General features: G+C 50.1%; 1 protein-coding gene across 2 annotated transcripts in view; it reads right to left on the minus strand.

Annotated features, from left to right (window-relative positions):
• The window catches only part of Sel1l3 (SEL1L family member 3), an 89,119-nt gene that overhangs the window by 25,611 nt on the left and 43,525 nt on the right, over window positions 1–19,983 (minus strand). For both annotated transcript variants that reach the window (XM_010608473.2, XM_010608472.2), the window contains exons 11-15: window positions 11,251–11,370; window positions 9,401–9,541; window positions 6,191–6,253; window positions 2,866–3,042; window positions 459–586 (exon numbers count right to left, since the gene is read on the minus strand). In XM_010608473.2, coding sequence (XP_010606775.1) covers window positions 459–586; window positions 2,866–3,042; window positions 6,191–6,253; window positions 9,401–9,541; window positions 11,251–11,370 — 629 coding nt within the window. The remainder of the gene's footprint in view (window positions 1–458; window positions 587–2,865; window positions 3,043–6,190; window positions 6,254–9,400; window positions 9,542–11,250; window positions 11,371–19,983) is intronic.

The following is a 19,983-nucleotide window of genomic DNA, read 5'->3' on the forward strand; positions in this document are numbered from 1 at the left end:
AAAAAAAAAAAAAAAAAAAAATTAAAAGATTGAAAGTGATTTATTCTAGGGAGCAGGAAACAGAGCCTAGGGTGGGGGAGGTGGAAGGCAGAAATTTCCTGTTTTTCTTTTTTTTTTTGGAACCGGGGATGGAACTCATGACCTTGTGCTTGTGAGGCAGGTGGCAGCACCGCTGAGCTAACCTGGTCCCTTCTTTTCTTTTCTTTAATACATTTTATTTTATTTTATCTCATTCTCCTGTTTTTCCTCATCAAATTATTTTTTAAATTTTTAATTAAAAACTTAAAATCATTTTTGCCCTGTCAATCGCTTGGCTTTCTAACCTTAATGCATGTAATGTTAGAAGCAAAAACTCAATTTTAAAAACGCAAAAGAAAAAGAAAGAAGCCCAGTTTCTCAGGCACGGTGAATAGAGGACATGGCTTTTCCATCACAGGTGACATCTGTCGGATGCTTACACAACGGCCTTCTCAGGATCTCTCGGGAAGGTCTCCAGATTGCCTGTGATGTAGTAGAGAGAACACCACAAGGTCCCTTCGATGTGTCCCCCTTGTGCAGCCTTGTGGAAATATTCACCAGCTAACGTCTGCAGAGAAAGAGGAACACTGTCACTCCCGGTAGTACATGGCCCCCCGCTGCAGGGCTCCCCACAGCCTTTAAGCCTGATATTATCACAGGCTTAGAACTTCTGACACCTCTAAGGAAACCAGGTCAAGTAATAGTTTCAGAAAGACAGCTCCTCCTGGAAGCCAGCCTCTGGGAGGTATGAACTTGCTAACAGCTATTCTGTGTTTAAGTTTGCCCGATAAACACAACAACCTGTAACCATGAGTGCCACTGACATCTCTTTGATCCGCACATAACCCCTGCACGCTGGACAGAAAGACTGGGCCAGAAGTCACACTGGGTGAAAATTCAAGCATTTGCTTTGCTAACCTTGCCTTATACCTTCCTGCCAGCCCATGCACGAAACAGCATTTCCAGCAGGAAGGTGAGAATTAGAAAATGACAATAAAAACTCCATGGTCGCAGACATGTGGGAGGGTTACCAGACACTTGCAATGCATAAAAATATCAGTGCTGCAGGTAATCAAGAGAGAGGCGGAGGGAGAAATGAAAACAAACACTTAGATGGGTGGGTATACTTCCACTGATTACCATTCATTTTCAGAGGCAGTTAGCTATTGTTTCTAAAAGTATGGGCTTTGCAGGCAGGTAGGTAGGCTTGGGTTCAAATCCCAGCTCAGGTCCCGACCAAGCTTCGGGGCCTTGGCCATGTTAGTTCATCTCTCGAAACCTCATTTTCTGCAACTGCACGATGTGGCTTTTGATAGTCCCTAGTGGGAAAGGTTGCGGTGAAGATTAAGTGAGGTGCCACATTCTCCAAGATTAGCCCTGGCTTCAGAAATCAGAATTTTAATCTGCCTTCCTACCCCTCCACCGCTACCACCACTGCAGTCCCATTCTCCCCAACAAATTCTACCTCTGTTCCTCCAAACACGCCAGTCACCCCCGACTCGCTCCTGCCCTCAGAGTACCTGCAGGGCCCACCCTGCCACTGCCCTGTTTTAGCCCCTGCTCTCTCACTTGGAGTCTCCGCGTTGATGCTGTCATCACCCTGTCTCCTTGCAGTTAGTGTCCCCAGGGGTCCAGGGAGAGCTGTTTCAATGGTGCCCATTGCTCCAGACACTCAGCGGTCAGCTTCCTATCTCCCTAGAGCAAAGGCTGAGTCTTTCGATGACCTGCTCAGTGATCCTGCTGGCCTCGTCTCCCTGCCCGCCCCATCTCTCCTGCTTTCTGCCCCCCGCTCCCCTGGCCACCCTGCTTCCCTCTAAGGCACCATGGCTGCTTCCTTCCTGGCCTCTTTGTCCCAGCTGTTTCCTCCTTCTGAATCTTCTCCCACATATCTGTGAGACTCTATTTTGGGGGGTCCCAGGGATCTAACTCAGGACCTTGCGCTTGTGAGGCAGACGGTGGTGGCACCACTGAGTTAAGTCCCCAACCCTCTGTGAGACTCTTCTAGGAGCCTGCACAATGTTACCCATCAGAGGCCTTCTCTGGTCTCTGGAAACCTCCTGCCCTCCTCTTCTTGTCCTGCTGTTTTCCTCTACCACTCGTCTCCTGCTGCCCTTGGGACAGGTATCTGTTTACTGTCTTTCTTCCCCACTGAGATGTAGGCTTCATCAGAGTGGGGGCTCTTTTGTCTGCTGCTGTGCCCCCTGTGCCCAGGAACGTGCCTGGCATAAGAAGGTGCTCAATAAAATATATGTAGGTGATGGCGCTCAGCTTTTTATTGTGGCAGCCAGTGTTACTGTTAACAGAGAGGCTTCCGTTTCACACTGGGGCCCAGGCCCTGGCTCCACCAAGAGTGTGACTCCAAGGTACTTAATCTCTCGGAGCCTCGGTCACCTGCTGTGTGCTGGAATAGAGCCCTAGCAGGTATTTATTTCTGAGGACAGGGTGCACAAGCCTGCATGGGACAGAGTGCAGAGGCCACACAGGAAGCGCTCAGTCCGCCCTGGGACTGTCGCCACCACCTCTGTCAGCGTTCAGTCTGGCCTCCCGCCCGGCAGCCCTGTCTGTGCTTAGCTCCCTGGACTCTCCTTCCTAGCTACATCGGCCTTCCCTGAGTCCCCCACCCAGACCTGCCGAGGTCCTGCCACCCAGCCACCCCGGGCCCTTGGCTAAGTGTCACCCTTTGCCCTCCGCTGTCCTGTCTGCCTAACTGGACCTATGCTCTGTGAGGGTCTGCATCTTAGGTTATGTCCCTGTGTTCTTACTCCTGGGGGCTCTCCAGGCTGGGCATAGAGTCCCATTTGTGATACAGGGACCAGCCAGCTGCTGAGCTGGTCCCAGGCTACTCACCAGATTCCTTCCAGGGACTCCAGGGAAAATGCCATCCAAATACAGAACTCCAAGATTATATGAGGCATCTGGGTTCCCCATTTCTTCTGCTTTTAGCCAGTACTTGGCCGCCTTGGCATAATTTTTCTTGAATTTGTGGTAATACCATCCCAGGCCATTAACAGCCTGATGCAATCCCTGGGTTTCAGAACAGGAAAGAAATTACTTTTTTTTTTTTTTTTTAAATGTAATCTAAAGAGATCTGGAAGCATTCTGCCTGATTCTGAGCAAAACCTTCCCTTTCTCTTTTCTGGAGCGGATGGCATGAAAGCAAAGTGCCGCAAGACAAGAGCCCGCCCAAGAGACTCCCCAGGTGGGTCTTGCCCAGCTGCTGCTGGGACTTCCGCCTTCCAGCTCAGCAGCGACACAGGCCAGCATCACGACTTGGCGTGGTGGATTGTCCTGCGATGCCCTCACCTAGAAATGGCCTCTGAGCCCTCTGCAGGATCAGCAGGACCTTGCAAGTTCCTGAACACCAACTGTGGCAGGAGCCCGGAACCTGCTCTGGCTGAGACGGTTTCCAGGGGAACTGCCTGTCCATCTGTTGATTCCTCTGCCCTCAACACCCACAAGGGACGCAGCTGCGACAGCTCACCGGCCGAGTACCAGTGCTTGGTGCTGGCTCAGCACCCCCAGTTCTGATGCAGTGGGGGTCAGAAGCGGGAGGATGGAGGAGGCAGGTGGAGCACAGGTCTGTGTGGTACCAGAGAGAGGCTGTCAGCAGGGCTGCAGCCTGGAGCCTCCTCGCTGTGACTGAGGGCAGCTATGGGGCTGTCTCCTCTGCTCCAGGTCAAAGCCCAGCCCAGCCACTGCTGTGTGTGCCTGGGGATATGGGGCTCCCCTTCCTCACTTCCTAGCAAATTTCCCCTTCTAGGTTTGACCTTGTAATCTGAGTGCCAGGAAGACCTGGAGAAGAAACTAGCGGTGGAACCAACATGGAAGAAACCAGCACAGCATGGAAGCTCCATGAGGGCCCAGATCTTGGTTTCTGGCCCAAGCCCAGAGCAGGCACTCAATAAATGTGTGCTGATTGAACAGAAAGCCACGCTCTGAATGCTGATGCAAGGCAGACTGAATCTGCCCCCCTTGGAATCTAGAGCAGGCCTCACACCCCCAGGCTGTCCAACCCGAGCGCGGTGGGTGTAAGCAGCATGGGTCCAAGCATGAGCGTCCTTCCCGGGCCTGGAGCAAGTCAAGCTCCACGAAGGAACTGATAGTGCATGGCAATGAACTAAGGGACCAGGAGTCTGCTTCGGGACAAGCCCACGAGGCACCCGCAACTGGCTGCTGCAGCGTCCACTGCGAGAGGCCACAGCCTTATTCAGAGGGATGTCTTGGGCCAGAAGCTTTCCCAAACTGCACCTTTATGAACTGCACTGGAGCTCAGGTTAGGAGCCCACAAGAAATCCTTACTTTTTAGTTCTTAGATCTTGTTCTGGACCCAGCTCATCAATAGATCTACCCGAGTGCAAGTTCTGACTAATACTGAAAATCAAGCTATCGGCAGCCTTCACCACAATATGACAAAGTGTAGGGGCCTAAAAAGTCCTTGATGAGTGAATAACAGAGAGAACCACAAAGCTCCTGGAAGTCAGAAATGACTACTACGGGCCACAAAGTTGCATTTCCCCAGCACTTATGCAAACTCTGCAAAAAATTCACTGAATTAGGGCTGGGGATTTAGCACAGTGGTTCCGTCCCGCTGCCTGGCTCGAAAGAGCAAGGACCTGAGTTTGATCCCTGGTTAAAAAAAAAAAAAAAAAAAAAAAAAAAACTCACAGAATTGAAGCACCCTAGACATCAGGTGACCACTAGGGGGGCTAAAGAGATGCAAATTTAGCTAAGAGCTGAGATGCAGACCAATAATCTCAGCACTTTGGGAGGCTGAGGCAGGAGGATGGCAAGTTTGAGTCCTGCCTGGGGAAATGTAATGAGACCTTGTTGTCTTAAAATACAAAAAACAGGGGAGGGAAAGGGTAGGAAAAAAAAAGAATCAAGATGTGTTAAGTACAGGTACCAACTCCCCACGAGGAATGTAACTATTATGTACTATAAACACGTGCTAGTAAAAATAAAAAGGGCCTGAGCAGCTATGGCTAGCCATTTCTTTGCAGATTTCTGAGAGTGTGGATTAGATCCCCAGTGCCACACACACAGACACACAGACACACAGACACAAAGATGCAAAGTTCACACCTGCCCACCCACCCCTGGCTGCCACACTTCCGGCTGCGATGTCTGCTCGGTCATCTGTGCACATCAGCAGCTCCCTTTCCTGGTCCTACAGCCTTCCGACCACACCAAGGTGGAGGGAAGGCTCTGGAGCTTCTCACTCCTTGCTCCAATAGCCCGCTGCCCAGATGAGACCCTCTGAGCTCCAGGAAAATGAATGCACAAGAAAACTCAGTGCATATCCCTCAGAAGTCTCCAGGGATGAAAAGGCCAACAATGGTAGCCTCGGGGATAGAGACACATCCATGACCCAAAGGAGCCACAGAATATCCTGCCCAGGAATTAGAGTGGTTTCTACAATTGCGTTTATTTGCAAACCTCAGTGCAAGCATGCATGTGTGAGTGAGGTGCATTTAGTGGGCGTGTGCACGTGAGTGGGGTGCGTGTGTGTGTGTGTGCGTGTGTGTGTGTGAAATGCATGCAGTGGGTGCATGCATGTGTGTACAGTACAGTGTGGGCTGTGTGAAATGCATGCAGTGGGCGTGTGAGTGTGAAGTGTATGCAGTGTGCGCATGTGTTTGCACGTGGAGGTATGCAGTCGAGTGTGTGTGCCTCTCACGTGCTATTATAAGCTCCCATCCCGTAGCGATCTTTGGAATCCAGCTGACTGAAGATACCACTGAAGTATAAATAGTGACAAAGGCAAAATTATTCCTGGACCTGGTAGTAACCTCAGCAAACAGCTTCGTTCTCCAAGCAAGAGAAGCAGATGGTAATTGGACATGACGGGGTTAACCTCCCTAATTCAAAGCATTTAGAGCCATTCAATTTCGAGGAGCCCCACAGCTTGTTATTGGGGAAGCTCATGATTATAATTTTAGCCTTCAAACAAAATCAACCCGGATTTTACTGACTGGAAGGTGAATTCAGCTTTTGAATTATGCTGTTCCCACTGTGACGTTTGTGTATGTGCTGTAACTCAAAAATGACTAATCACGGCAATGTTGGGGACCCCTCCCTGCCCTGCTTCCACCTGGGCTTGGTAGAAGGAGGCTTCTGAGAGCACGGGTGTGGGTGGCGGAATCGTTTCCCTCTGACAATACGAACGTGTTACCTTGGAAGCTGCCTTCTTCATCAGCTCTAAGGCAAGCCGTCTGTTCTTTTTCACTCCTTGACCCTAAACATTGATAAACAGCAGTGATTACTAGAAGAACAAGCCCTGAATACATTCACACACCACCGTTCAGTATAAAACACAAATAAACCCCAAACCTTCTTAACTCAAAACTGAACCCGAAGCTCTCTGTGCAGAGTGCTGTTATGTCACTATCCACCCACCAAACCATCAGCATTATCAGCATTTCTCTCACATTCGTGGATCAGAGGCAGCAAACCTAAGCCACCCAGCTTAGAACCGATACACAGTCCCCACCGGCCACCGCGTGAATCGTGTTCCTGTTACTCCACAGGCCCTGTCAGGAGAAGCCGAGAACTAGGTTAAATGAGTTTGCTCATCCCGGGTGCTTCACTCTGGCGATATCTCATTGTCCCGGACACTCAAGAGTGGTAAGTCTGTCGCTCTCGGCCCCCTGGATGTGGCTTGAGTCCCCGGGTTCAACTTCGTGGCTTCAGGACCAGCTCGAGAACCTTCAATGAAGGAGACAGAACCCCCCACATCAGGTGCCTCTGAGGCAAGTGACAGGTTCTTGCTGCATAATCCAGACTTTCTGGAAGAGAAAGTTTGTACTCCAAGGAGAGAGAAAAGCTTCTGGTTCTGGCTACAGAAAGGAGTTCTGGGGAACCCACTGAGGTGTCTGGAGAAATGGTCGGCCCGAGGGTGGGATGCACAGGGACCCTGGGGCGCCTCTCGACACAGGTCTGACAGTGCCGATGCCAAGGGGCCAGCTGAGAATGGTGCTGCTTCAAAGTCGTCTCTGATTATTGGCACCGACCACTGCCCAGGGCCTTAGGGAGCGGTTCCTTCTGGGCTCAGTCGGGAGGATCACGTGGGATGTGCATGTGAGAGGCTTTGCAAGAAGGCAGCTATTATCCACCCTGTTTACAGAGCTCCTAAACACTCCCGAGTTCCGTAACAGGGCCATCCCATCACGCATAACCATCGCAACACCCAGGAGACCTTGCAGAGTCACACAGCGCACAGGGACCAGAGGCAGGACTGGATTCCAAGTAGACTCTCCAGTCCAAGTCGGTAAGCACCACATCCGGTTTCCTCCAAAGCATTTCGGTTCTATGCTGAGAGAGCATAAGGACTCAGAGCCTTCCACGGGATACAGGAAACACACAAGCGTGCTTGACTCTTTATTCCTCAGGACCCCAAATAAAATTACGAATTTAACTAAAGGCTCAATTATATCTATCAAGGCTTTGCTAGACTTTAACTTACCTATTTAATAAAAGTGATGGACAGCAGCAATGGGGATGAGATAACTTTTTGGGATTGCTCAGAAAGTATCAGAAAGACCACAATCATAAAATGTGAGAGGTTGGTTGAACTTAAGAGTTGAATTTTCTTCAATTCTTTGTTTTGAAGGAGTAAAACTGGGGCCCCAAAAGGTTAACTTAGTCACAGCCTCACAGTGAGAGCTGCAACCTACAACTCAGACAGTCTGAGTTCTGGGGTACAGATGTTTCCAATATACCTGCTGTCTGATCAGAAGTAGAACAACTTCTTGCAAAGAGGCTATGCACAAATCTGAGTAGTATGTGAAGTTGTTAAAACAAAACAGAGAAATGTAAAGTCCTGGTACATGGTTAAGTGCCCAGTGACTCTGCTGAATGCCAGAGGTGAAAATCCCCTCCAATATGCTGCCCAAGGGCTTCCTTCATCCCACCCAGAGATAACTAAGTAGACTGCAGGAAAATAAAAAGATCTTTCGGGTTCGGGAAATCAGACCCAGGCAAGCCACCCGGGCAGTACTTTGTTTATGTACTTGCCTGTTGTTCTAGGTTGTGAGCCCTCAGTGACCAGAACGTCTCACTCAGGCCTTTATCTCCTCCACGCAGCCCAGAGACCAGCCCTAACCTCGGTGGCCAGGTGCCTCTCCTCTGTGCCATCACTGTCCTCTGCCTCCCCTTCAGAGTATGAGCCCCCAAGGCGCGGGATGTGACTCACACATCCATGCGTCCCTCCCCCTAGCAGAGCTGGCATTTCGTCAGCTCGGAATAGATGCTTATTGAATAAATACACGGATGCACTGGCATATGGCAGAGACTCAACAATTTCTATGTTGATTCGACGCCTGGAAAGAGGAGGTCTGGGCTCTCAATTTGGAAACCATAACAACCAATAGGTTTTCAGGCCTTGATGGGGTTTAGAGGGTAGGGATATAGTAAAGTCACGGCTGTTAATCAGTGAGTGGCCACAGCTGTGGTTCTGGACACGCCTGGCCAACTGAACGCACACACTTGTTTGAAGACACTCACTTTTGGGGACAGCTGCAATCTTTGGGCATGGACATAAGGTCCAAGGGTTTCCTTATCAAAGCCAAAGCTCTTTACTTTTCCAACACTGGTGAATTTATGTCTGTGCTTGGGGGTGACGAGCACAGATTGTGGAACCTTGAGTGTCAAAACCTTTCTGTGCCGCTGTTTCCATATTTATATATACATATATACAGCGATCATAGTACACTGAGGTTCCCACCTGGAAAACTGGCCATTAAATGTATTAATCCACACAATACAGGGAACGAGTGCTGGATCAATCAGTGTGGACAACTGGTTTTTCTGTGTAAGGCACATTTTACAGTTCTCGAAGCCTTCGGTTACTGTCTCACTCCATTGCGGTCGTGGCCACATCCCAGGAGATCAGATGGCTCCAAAACATCCACGATGGTTTCACAAGCGGGACTCTTGGGCTCTTCCCAACCCCTCCTCCTCACTCTCCCATGGGCTCCAAACCAAGATCTTTGTTGCATCAGCAGGACAGTTAGGCTCGGTCCAAACAGGCACTTTGTTAAGTGGCAGCTCAGTGAGGACGTGATGGCAAACGTGTAGCCTCTGTGAGCCTCACGGCACTGCAGTAACCCCCACAACACAGGCTGCCCCCAGCATGCCACAGTGCTTGCAAAAGCACAGAGAACCCAGGTGCCAAATGCAAGATTAACAGTTAAAAATGCAACCCAGGAAGAGCTTCTGTCTGACTGCCTTCTTTCTAGTGTCCCTCTCCATCAAGAGTGACAGAAGTGTGCACTAAGTTTCTTCAGGGACAGTCTCCCTGTTCGCCTGTACTGCATGCACAGGAAACTGCTTGGGAAGTCTATGAACAGAACTGCAAAATTTCAGCAAAGCCGATGATCGTCACCTTGAACAGCACGATGGCGTAGTCGTATATGAGTGCGGGATCCTCGGTCTCCAGGGCGCCCTTGGCGTACCACTCGATGGCAGCTTCAGGGTTCTTGGCCACACCCTGCTGACCCCAGAACAGCATCTGGGCCAATCTTTGCTAAAAGACAACAGCAATTGGGAACAGTGACTTTCCTGTGCAATGCTTAATGTAAGACTTTAAAAGATGACTGCACAAGCCTACTTTAAGATGTTTTATGTTGAGAACCAAGAATTACATAGACACACTTTATCTTCCAATGGAGGGGCCAGAGGCTGGAGGTGGATGTGTATAAAGACAAGCTCTCAACACAAATGGTCTGTGTGTGTGTGTGTGTGTGTGTGTGTGTGTGTGTGTGTATGTGCATGTCTACTGCACCCAGGGCCAAAGCTGCATGGAATTTCATAGAATTTGATCGGTGATCACAGAGGGATATAGGACCCCGCTAGCAATTCAGTCTCTCTGCTCTTGTCAAATGCTTCTTTAATTTTTTGATTTTTGTTTTTGTTTTGGCAGAGGCCAGGGGCAGTGATCAGCATGGAAGTCTTTACACATCTGTATCACTCAGGCATTTCTCCATAGCCCCGATCTCCTACCCATCATTTGCCTACACGTCTGGATCCGCCATCAGACTTGGACAGCTGGGAGCTGTCAGGAGGCAGGAAGCTCAAGATGTTATTTATCTTTACCCCGTCCCCATGGGCCCACCCAGCAGAGCTCAGCACAAGTTTGCAGAAGCCTCTCTACAAAGATTTTCAGGACGAGGCAAGGGAGAGAGGCAGGCAGGGAGGGAGGGTCCCTTCTAGGAAAGGTAATGTAAGAACAGGGCCAAGGAGAGCTTTGCTAACCACGCGGGTCCCTTGCTGTGCTTCTTTCTGCTTCACCTGTCAGCTTTCTTTTCACCAAATACATCTATCTTCTAGCAAAGGACCCACTGAAATGTTAGGAAGATCTCTGTGGAAGGCTGGCAGCATAGTTCTGCAAGTCCCTGAATGGGCTCTTGATTCTTGTTTTTGCTTTTTTCCTTTCCTTTCCTTTCTCTGCTCTTCTGCTCAGCAGCCCCGAGGCGCCTCCTGACATTGCTGTGCTCCCTGAGAGTGCTCAGCAGAAGCCGCACCCTTCTTTGGGGGAGGAGGCCTTGTCCCTGCACAATCAGCTCAACAGGCCCCCATCGAGGGCTTCTCTACAGTGAAATCAAAGCAGGAAATCAGACAGAGGATGTTTTCGTAGTCTCTGTCCTTTCCTGAACCTTCAAATGTCCACCCAAAAGACAAGGGGTGTTCAAGTACAAGGTCAGTGCTTCTGGTCCGAAACCCCAGTGAATAAATGATTTTCTATTGTTCTCCTGGCTGAACACAAGGCCCTCTTCTCAAAGCCCGTGTAATTTCTCCTGCACCCAAGATGCTCCCTGTTTCTATCCAATGGCTGCACTGAAATAGCTGAGAAGTCTTTAGGGCTGCTCACAAATCGTATGGAGCCCTGTCCTTCTAGGGTGGGTGGCAGCACTGTACTCTGGCCCATGTGAAATCATGAGCTGTCCCGTGACTTGGTCTGGACAGCAAATGTCCTTAGGGACTTGTGCCACTTCTGAGCACCCTGCCATGTGCCATGATGAACCCTGCTGCGAAGGCTTGGAAGGATGTGTGGAGCAGCTGAGGTCAGCCTGGGCTTGGAGCGACAGTCTCTGCCAGCCCCTGCCGGTCACGCGGTGTGAGCCAGAAGTGAACTGGAAATGTCTTAAGCCTCTGGTGTTGGGAGGTCTTATGACCAAGGCATAACCTGCTCCGTCAGGGCTGACTGAATCTGCCACGCAGTGGGCTCCTTTTTACCTGAGCAGCTGCATTGCCTCGGGTAGCTTCGTGCTTCAACCACATGAAAACATCACCATCTTCTTTCGTCTGCACCTTGAGTATTTCATCATCTTTTAATCGAATGGTTTCAACATATGCCTGAAAAGGGAAGAATAAGTGAGGGAGGGCCAGTAGGAGGGATGCATGGAGGGAGGCAGAAGCAAGGAACTGCCCAGTGCCATGGGCATGTGAAAGGCATTGTGTTATTTTTAAACCAGCAACTGCTCAAGCAGAAACTGTATGAACAACTGAGGTATAAGGCACATCCACGATGGCACAGGATCAGATTATTTTTAAATGAATATAGCATATCTCATGTATCTCTATGGGCATTTATTCCTATCAAAGCATCTGTTCTGAGAGGCAGAACTTCCCCCACTGCCACTTTCACTTTAGGCCTGCTCGCGGGTCCACCTGGTACTGGCAATTTCACACACACCGCATCACAAAGCAATAAATCAATATTTTCTAAGTATGACCTTATTTTTTATCCCAAAGCATCACTATTCTGCATGAATAACCCTTTTATTTCCCAGGCTCAGCTTCAAATATCTTTTAGCTATTTCCAAAACATCTTAAATCCACCTTGAAAAGAAGAGGGCATGTTAACTCTGAGAATTGGGGAATGTTCTGGAGGCTCTGAAGATGAACCCAGAGAAAAGTTCACAAAGCGTTTGGGGTCCGCACACAGCCTCCCAGGTACCTGACTCCTTTGAAGGAAACAAGATCCATTTTGGTGTATTCCTCTGGCTGCTTAGTAGAAGCTTTGCATGTGGTAGAGTCTACGTGACAGGGCCATGAAGGTCCCTAGGAAAGGTTTCCACTCCCTGTGTAAGCCATGGGCAGGTGGTGAGAAACTGGATGGGCCAACAAGGGAGAGTGGCCTCAGAGAACAGGACCCAGGCCTGATTTCCCCTCTGACTGCTGGTTAAGAAAAGCGCAGCATCACAAACTCCAGTCCACAGCCCCATGCCTTAGAATGGCACCAGCTGCCCATGGCCCTGTGGCCGACTGGAGCCAGGGGTCCCTCTCAGGGGCATGAGGGGGCTAGACTTGGGGACCGTGCTAGGCTCAGAACCCAGAAATCCATTTCTGTGTCCAAGATGGGACACACTAAGCTAATAACAACAATGAATAGTAACGACAGGGCCTGGGGTTTAGCTCAGTGGCACGGCATCAGCCTTCCAAGCACAAGGTCCTGAGTTTGACTCCTGGTACCAAAAAAATAAAAATTAAAAAGAGGAGTAACAATGGTCACTGCCAGGGACGGTGACATATCATCGTCACCAGCTCCTCACAGGACTAAAGCAGGAGGACAGCAAGTTGAAGGCCAGCCTAAGCAACTCAGCCCAGCTCAGTCTCAAAAAAACAAAAAGAAAAAGAAAAAAGAGGCTGGGGATGTAGCTTGACACTCCCTGGGTTTGATCCTCAGTACCAGCCACAAAAAAAGAAAAGAAACACAGTCACGCTGGCCAGTACCTTTTACCAAAATCAACTATGTGATGGGTGTTGAACAAACATTTCCTCATTTAATCCTCAAGGCAAAGCTATGACCCAGGTATCACTGTTCCTGATTTACAGGCAAAGAAACAGAGGCCCAGAAAGGAGAATGATGAGATCCAGGTCACCCTCCAGAGTGGGCCGTGGGAGCCAGAGGGCTCTGACTACACAGCCAGAGCTCTCCAGGGCACGCACGAGGTAGCATGATGCCGGCCTGTGGTGACAAGGCCCCGAGGCCAGTGGACACTGCATCTGGCCACTCTGGTCCATGCTCAGCCAATGCATGGCCAGCGGGGTGGAGGGCGTCACATGAGCGACCTTCGGCTCAGTCTCCAGGGGACCCTTCGTCTCCTGCAATGAGCCTGGAATTGGGCAGAAGCACCAGCTGCCCAGATAAGGGATTTTCAGCGGGAGGTTTTTATTCATCTGGATGATTTGGGTGTTTTAATTTTTTTCTTATTATTTTATTTCCTCTTCCTCCTCCTTGACATGAGACTTAAATGAAAGCTCACACAGGAAGACAGTTCTTGCCCTGCAGGATTTCCAGCCCCAGGGCTCTCTGCTTCACCCTGGCCCTGGCAATACACCATCACAACCCTCTCGTAGTGAGCCAGGCATGCCTACCTGAAGGTCTCATCCGGTTCTTGTAACCCCTAATACAGCGCTATCAACATCTGCCTTGCACACATGCAGATGCTGAGGCCCCGGGAGGTTAGCTAAGATTACATATTAGTTCTTCATATTTAGGAGCCAGCTCCAGGCGGGTCCACAACTCCTCACCCAGCCCTACTATCTTACCGGGGACTCACGCAAGCTTCATTGTCTCCATCCAACATAGCTCTGTCTACCCAAGAGTCGGGCTGGACCCAGGCAACCACACCTAACAGTGAAGAAGGAATGCCCTGTTCCCTGACCCAGCCCCTTCCCGTGCCCCTGGGTGGTGCCTGGAGCTCTGTAGCAAGGTAGGGCCCCTAGGAACACAATCTTTTACTTGACCTAGGGTATCTGAACCTGAAATCACCACCAACTACCTGTGGGCCTTGGCCCAGTTTCTTTATCGGATAATCCTTTTCTGCATCCATAAAATGGAGCTTAGCATAGTAGCTGCTACATCAAAAGCACTCAACCCACTAACCATTATTATTATTATTATTATTTTTGCAGTGCAGAGAGTTCGATTCTAGGACCCATTACTCATTTGCTATTCACCTTGGGCGAGTTCTTTAACTTCTCTGAGTCGCAGTGGATGTTTCCGTAAGGTGGGAACGATACTCACCCTGACTTCACAGGGTTGCGTGAGGATTAAATGAGATGTGAGTGCAGGGGCTCGGCAGCCTGCCTGGCACATGCAAACTCTCAGCAAAGGGAAAGCCCACTTTTCAGGGCCTTACTTTGTTCTAAAGTGTAGAAGACCAGCAGCAGTTTGGAACGTTAGCCTTCCTCTTGTTATTTACAGCTCTGCGCAGCTCAGAGCCTTACGTTGTAGGGATGGAGATCTACCCAAGAGGACTGGGTGCTTAGAACAGGGAAATGACGGTGCCGGAGAACGTCGGGGCAGACACACTGGGGAGAGCTCAGACCCGCGCTGGGCTCTGCGCTGCACACGGCACACGGACGCGCTGATTCACGCTGCTGTAGACCACTGAATCCCCTTTTAGGGGTGAGAAACTGAGGCAGAGAGGCCAATGGAATTTACCCAGGATCCAGCCGAGTGAGGGGCAGACCTGGGCCCGAATCCAGAGCACAGTGCACAGTGCACGACTGCACAGGGGTTGCGACTCCAGAGTTCTGGGGTCACCATTGAAAGTAGCACCACCCCACAGCCGCAGGAAGGGCCTCCGGTGAAAACAGATTTCTCACAAGGACGCCCAAGGACAGGAGGACCTGACGCAGAACAGTGTTCATTTATCCACTCATTCAACAGCACTTTGTGGCCAGGACAAAGCTGGGCTCCCCAGCGTTCTTCTGTAGCCATTTATCTCTTTATGGCTGTGCTGGGGACGGAACCCAGGGCCTCACGCACGCTAGGCGAGGTCTCTCCCACGGAGCCACTTTATAAAATAGCATCTCCAGAATGAGCAGAGGTTCCCAGCTCACACTGCAGGGTTTAAACCTGCTGCCAGGTCCCAAGAGGCCCAGTGTCCAGCAACTGTCCCATTTCTGGACCAGGAAGTCACCACGCTGTCCAGGGGATGCTGAGCCGGGCGTCCCTGCCTTACCCTCCGCTCAGCCTGCAGGCTACTGAGACAGGGTCCTCTCAGACCTCTTTCACCATGGATTTTAGGAGGGCCAGAGGGCAGAGGGGTGGAGAGAGAAAAAAGAAGGTGAGGAAGAAGAGGTCAGGGAGAAGAGAAAGTGAGGCAGGGGTAGAAAGAGGGACAGAAAAGAAGAGAAAGGGAGACAGAAAAAGGAAGAGTGAAGCAAGTGGGAGAGAGAAGAAGTGAAGAGGCAGGGAGGAGGGAGGTGGAACAGAGAAAGGAAGATGGAGGGAAATAGGGAGAAAAAGACAAAAGAAAAGGAAGAGCAGAAAGGCAGAGGGGGAAGGAGAGAGCGAAAGACAGGAGGGACGGGCAGAAAGGAAAGGCCAGGAGGAGCAAACCCTCCAGACCCAGCCGGAGAGGCTCTCTGCCGCGCAGCAGCATCTGCAGACCCGAGATCCAAGGCCCAGCATCCGGATCGCACCGAGGGCCTGCATCCCTGCGCTCCCCTCCTGCTTCCAGGGCTGCCAGGAGCAAGCTGCCTGTCCGAGCAGGAGCAGCGCTTAAATCAGCTGCAAGGTCCCAGCGAGGGGAGGTGTTTTCTTCATTGAAATCTTACATTTTAAGAGCCTTGGTAAGGATGGGGAAGTAACAACTGTGAGCGCAGAGAGACAGGGAGCTAGGTCCCCCACAAGCGGGATGTCACTTCCAAAGGGCGCGCTGAAGGCGAGAGAGATGGGATTCGGAGCCATACACTCAGGGCGCCATCTGCCAACAAGAGACACCGCTCACACCATGGAGCACTGGTGTGGATGACAGGACAAGACAGTCACCCGACGCTCACCCGCGGTGAGCCCTGTGCTCATGCCCCATCCGGCATTCCTTCACTCAACACGGAGGCCAACTGTCTGCCAAGCACGGTGAGGGTCCCCAAGGTGAACTCCTGCCTCAGGAGCTCACAGTGTGCGGAGGGAGCCAGTTCTCTAACCCGGGATGCAGACCCAACCCGGGAGCAACAACAGAGACGTGGGGCGACAGTGAAGGGGTCCTTCGCACAGCTCCAGAGCGCCTGTTAAAGGAGGAGCGGACCGTGGGAAATGGGGTGACAAGCAAGTGAGCCAGGATGGCCGTGAACAGCAGAGCGTGGCCAATACCTGGAGCTGCCGGGGTTGGCAGGCCAGGTCGGCACAGGTGGGCTCTGAGCGTGGGCAGTGGAGAAAAACCAGACCAAGGGATGCTGGTATATGCTCGTATATGCCCATGATCAGCTAGGCTTGGTATGTTCTGGCTACACACACCAGTCATCTGGGGAGCATTTAAACACACACACACACACACACACACACACACACTCACACAGCTCCCTCAGGATCCATTTGGATTAGTACCGGGACATCCACAGACAGCAAACTCCTCGGATGCTCAAGTCCCATATGTAAAAGAGCGTGGCATTCACCCTCAACATGGGCACAACCTCCATACAGTTTAAATCACCTGCAGATTACTTACGGCACCTGCTGCAGCAAGTGCTGTGCATACAGCTGCCGTCCTGTATTGCAGACGGAATATGGACGAGGGGGAAGGCTACCTGTTCAGTACAGGTGCAATTTCTGTTTCAAATCTTTGCAAGCTATGGTTGGCCAAAGCTGTGGGAGTGGAACCCACAGGCACAGAGGGAGAAATCTGCACACACATCGTACGCCTGGGCGCCACCTCTGTAAGATGACCTGAGGTGGACCTATTCACGGGTGCTGTTTTATTTATTTATTTATTTATTTACTGGTACCAGGGATCAAACTCAGGTTCTTGCACTTGGGAGGCAGGCAGCAGAAACACTGAGCTAAATCCCTGGCCCGCCTGGCCTCCTGGAGGAGAAAAGAGGACAGGCCAGGATGGGGATGGAAAGACCTGTAAGGAGGTGTATTCTGGGTGGTTTAACAAGAATTTACCCCCCCACCCAGTTCAAGAGGCTGAAAGTCCAAGATCGTGGTGTCAATAGGTTTGGTGTCTTCTGAGGGAGCCTCTGCGGCTTGCAGGTGGCTGCCTTCTCCTGTGACCTCACGGGGTCACCGCCCTCCCCATTTTATCTGCTAATCTCTTCTCGTGCCTGTCCTACTGGACTACAGTCCCACCCAGTCAGGCTTACCTTACCTTAACCACCTACTGAAACACCCTCTCCTCCTTTCCCTCCTCCTTCCTCCTCCACTCTCTCTTTCTGGTTCTGGGGTTGGAACCCAGGGCCTCACAGGTGCCGGACAAGTGCTCTACCGGAGAAACACTCTCAGCCGAGGACCTGGTCTCTAAGTAGGATCCCATCGAGACCGTAACATAGGGATTTTGAGGGGACACAAGCCAGCCTGTAAGGGGTGGCTAATGCATCGGTGCAAAGGAGAGGAAGGACAAAATTAATTGTCAGCTGCAGGGATGGCGGTGGGGAAGGGAGAGAAACTGGCACATAAAGCTGCCAGGGTTGTTGCCCTGCAGGATGGGAGGATCCGAGATGAGTCCCCGTTTCTAGCACACATTATGGTGACACCAGTGGCCATGTGTGCAGAGAGCAGAGGAATTAGAGTGTCCCCTTTAGACTGTGCACGACTGCAGGTGGGGACATGTAAGAAAGATCCCAGCACTCTAGGAGGCTGAGGCAAAGAGGGGCACAAGCTCAAGTCCGGCTGGGGTAATTTAGTGACTCTGCAAGATCCTGTCTCAAAAATAAAAAATAGGAATAGGTAGGGGTGTAAACTCAGAGACAAAGGTTGGAGAGCCATAGGTAATCGGAGGGCTTTGAAGGCAAGGTATGGATGACACCTATGCCTTCCAGGAGGCAGGGAGAAGAGAAAGCCAGGACGCAACCCGGAGGGAAAGCAGCTTCCAAGGAACGGGCAGAGTGAATGGAACTCATTTACAGTTTAAGCCACCAAACAAACAAAAACACTAGCTGTATTGTAGTTCATCTTTCTATTTCAACCGAAGCAGAGTTCCACTAAATCACAAAAAAGTGAGAGTGCTAATAAAGAAGATGAATGATGTGAACCACAGTTACATGAAAGAGAAAATGAAACAAGAATCAAGGAAGGAGTTATTGACGGATCCTCGGTTTGTTAATTAGAGGTCTAGCTTTCTCAGTCTCCTCATTTGCTACATGATGCTGCTGAATTAATAGACATCTCAACAAAAGGACATTTAAATCAATGTATGACACCTGCTTAAATTCTCAAGAAGCCATTAATTACACATTCTTAAGAAAATGAGCTACGACACAACTCTCCTAAGTGTATAATTCCTATCTGCGATTCTTAATCACACGACTTTTCAGCTGCAAGATGGATCTTTTCTGTTCATCTCCTCTAGTTCTAACCAATTAAACATTTTCTTTCATAATCATAACATTTCATACGCCAAATCTTCAAAAGAAAAGGAGCTTGTTAGCAACATACCATTTCCTGCTACTAATTTATGCTGAATTAGAATTCTTAAAAGAATAATATATACATATAGGACATTATTAATACATTCCGGCTTGTGGAAAGACAAAAGCAGTATTATTTTGTGGCTTGATTTTGGAAAAATGTTCTTTCAGGGAGTCTCTTTTCAAAAAAGAAAAAGTCTTTATGATTAATAATTCAGTTCCTGCCATGTTGAGATGGGATTTTGCAGTTTATATACATGGAGTGAATACACAGTTCAAATAATGTTCAAATGATAAGGGTGTGTGGTTTATTTGGGAGGAATCGTCATTCCTGAAAGGAATTAGAATGTCCACATAGAGAGGTTCGTGGTGTTTTATAGCTTCACTCACACTTAATGTGCACCGACAGCGTGTCCTTGAGTCATTTATTTCATAACTATACAGTGGATGCTAACGATTTCTTTCACAGAAATCAGCTATTCCCAAATATCAAAGTGCAAGTTTTTCACACTATGGGTTTGTGGTACCAATCCAGGAGCACATCTGGTGACCAGGAGTCTGGTTCCCAGTGTCACTAAGCCCAAGATTCAACAGTCCTGCCCAGCCAGGCCTATGCCTCAGGCCTGCTCTGCAGTGGGGAAAAAGTCAAGTTCACGGCACCAATCAAGGCTAAATCCTGCCATGCAGGTGTGTGCTGTTCATGGCGGCCCAAGCCCGGCACCCCATTTGCTTAACTATTACCACGGAAGAGTTGGGCAAAGCTGAAAATATTTACTCTCTGGTACCATATAGGAAAGGACAGTCAGCTTCCGGAAGAGTCTACGCACACTTTGCAAGAGCTACGATCATGAAGCCAACCACCCCGTGTCCTCTCCCGCGATGCTGACCTGCCTTTTCCTGAAGCAGCTATTTTTTTGTTTTTCAGTACTGTCTTTATCCTTTAGCTCTCAGTCCTCAAAGAGAAGTGTGGAAACAAGCCACCAGTCTGACTTAGCATGTTACTTTTCTAGTTTTCAGACACGAACTGCTCACCAGCAGTCCATTCAGCGGTCCTTCTCTGCTCAGTGAGTCAATTTGAGGGGCTGCGCTAGTGGTGAGACACCGTCTCCATCGTACGCTGTTGTCAGTCACCTGGATACCCTGGGCTAGCGAGGTTCATGTGATGGGGACAGGCATTGCTCAAGTGTGCTGCCGGGTGCAGAGCTGACTTCTGTGTACTGCAGTGCCTGCTTGCTCACTGCACAATTGGTGGGAGCCCTGGGAGATCTGACTCAATCGGGCCGAAGCCCCCCTAACTTCTCCAGACCTCACCGTCTCTTGTGGTCTTGGGACAAATGTGGTGTTTCTGGTGTACTTTTCTTTTTTTCCAAAATCAAAATCTGTCCAATGCTGAATGTCCCCTTGGCATTACCAGCCCTCCCGCTCACAAAGAGCTCTGCCCACACAGATGCGGGCCCGAACCTGCAGTCATCCTGCAAACAGTCAGGAAATCTGAATTGGCAAGTGCAAGAAAGCTCTCCACTCAGTTATGCTCTCCTCTGGAAACCAGAGGCGCAGCCAGCCACAGGTGCAGGCTGTAAAACTCGCAGAAGCTCTGGTAGGCAG

This window comes from Fukomys damarensis, unplaced genomic scaffold (assembly GCF_012274545.1).
Source record: "Fukomys damarensis isolate Sample0158 unplaced genomic scaffold, DMR_v1.0_HiC HiC_scaffold_35, whole genome shotgun sequence".
Classification (NCBI taxonomy): domain Eukaryota; kingdom Metazoa; phylum Chordata; class Mammalia; order Rodentia; family Bathyergidae; genus Fukomys; species Fukomys damarensis.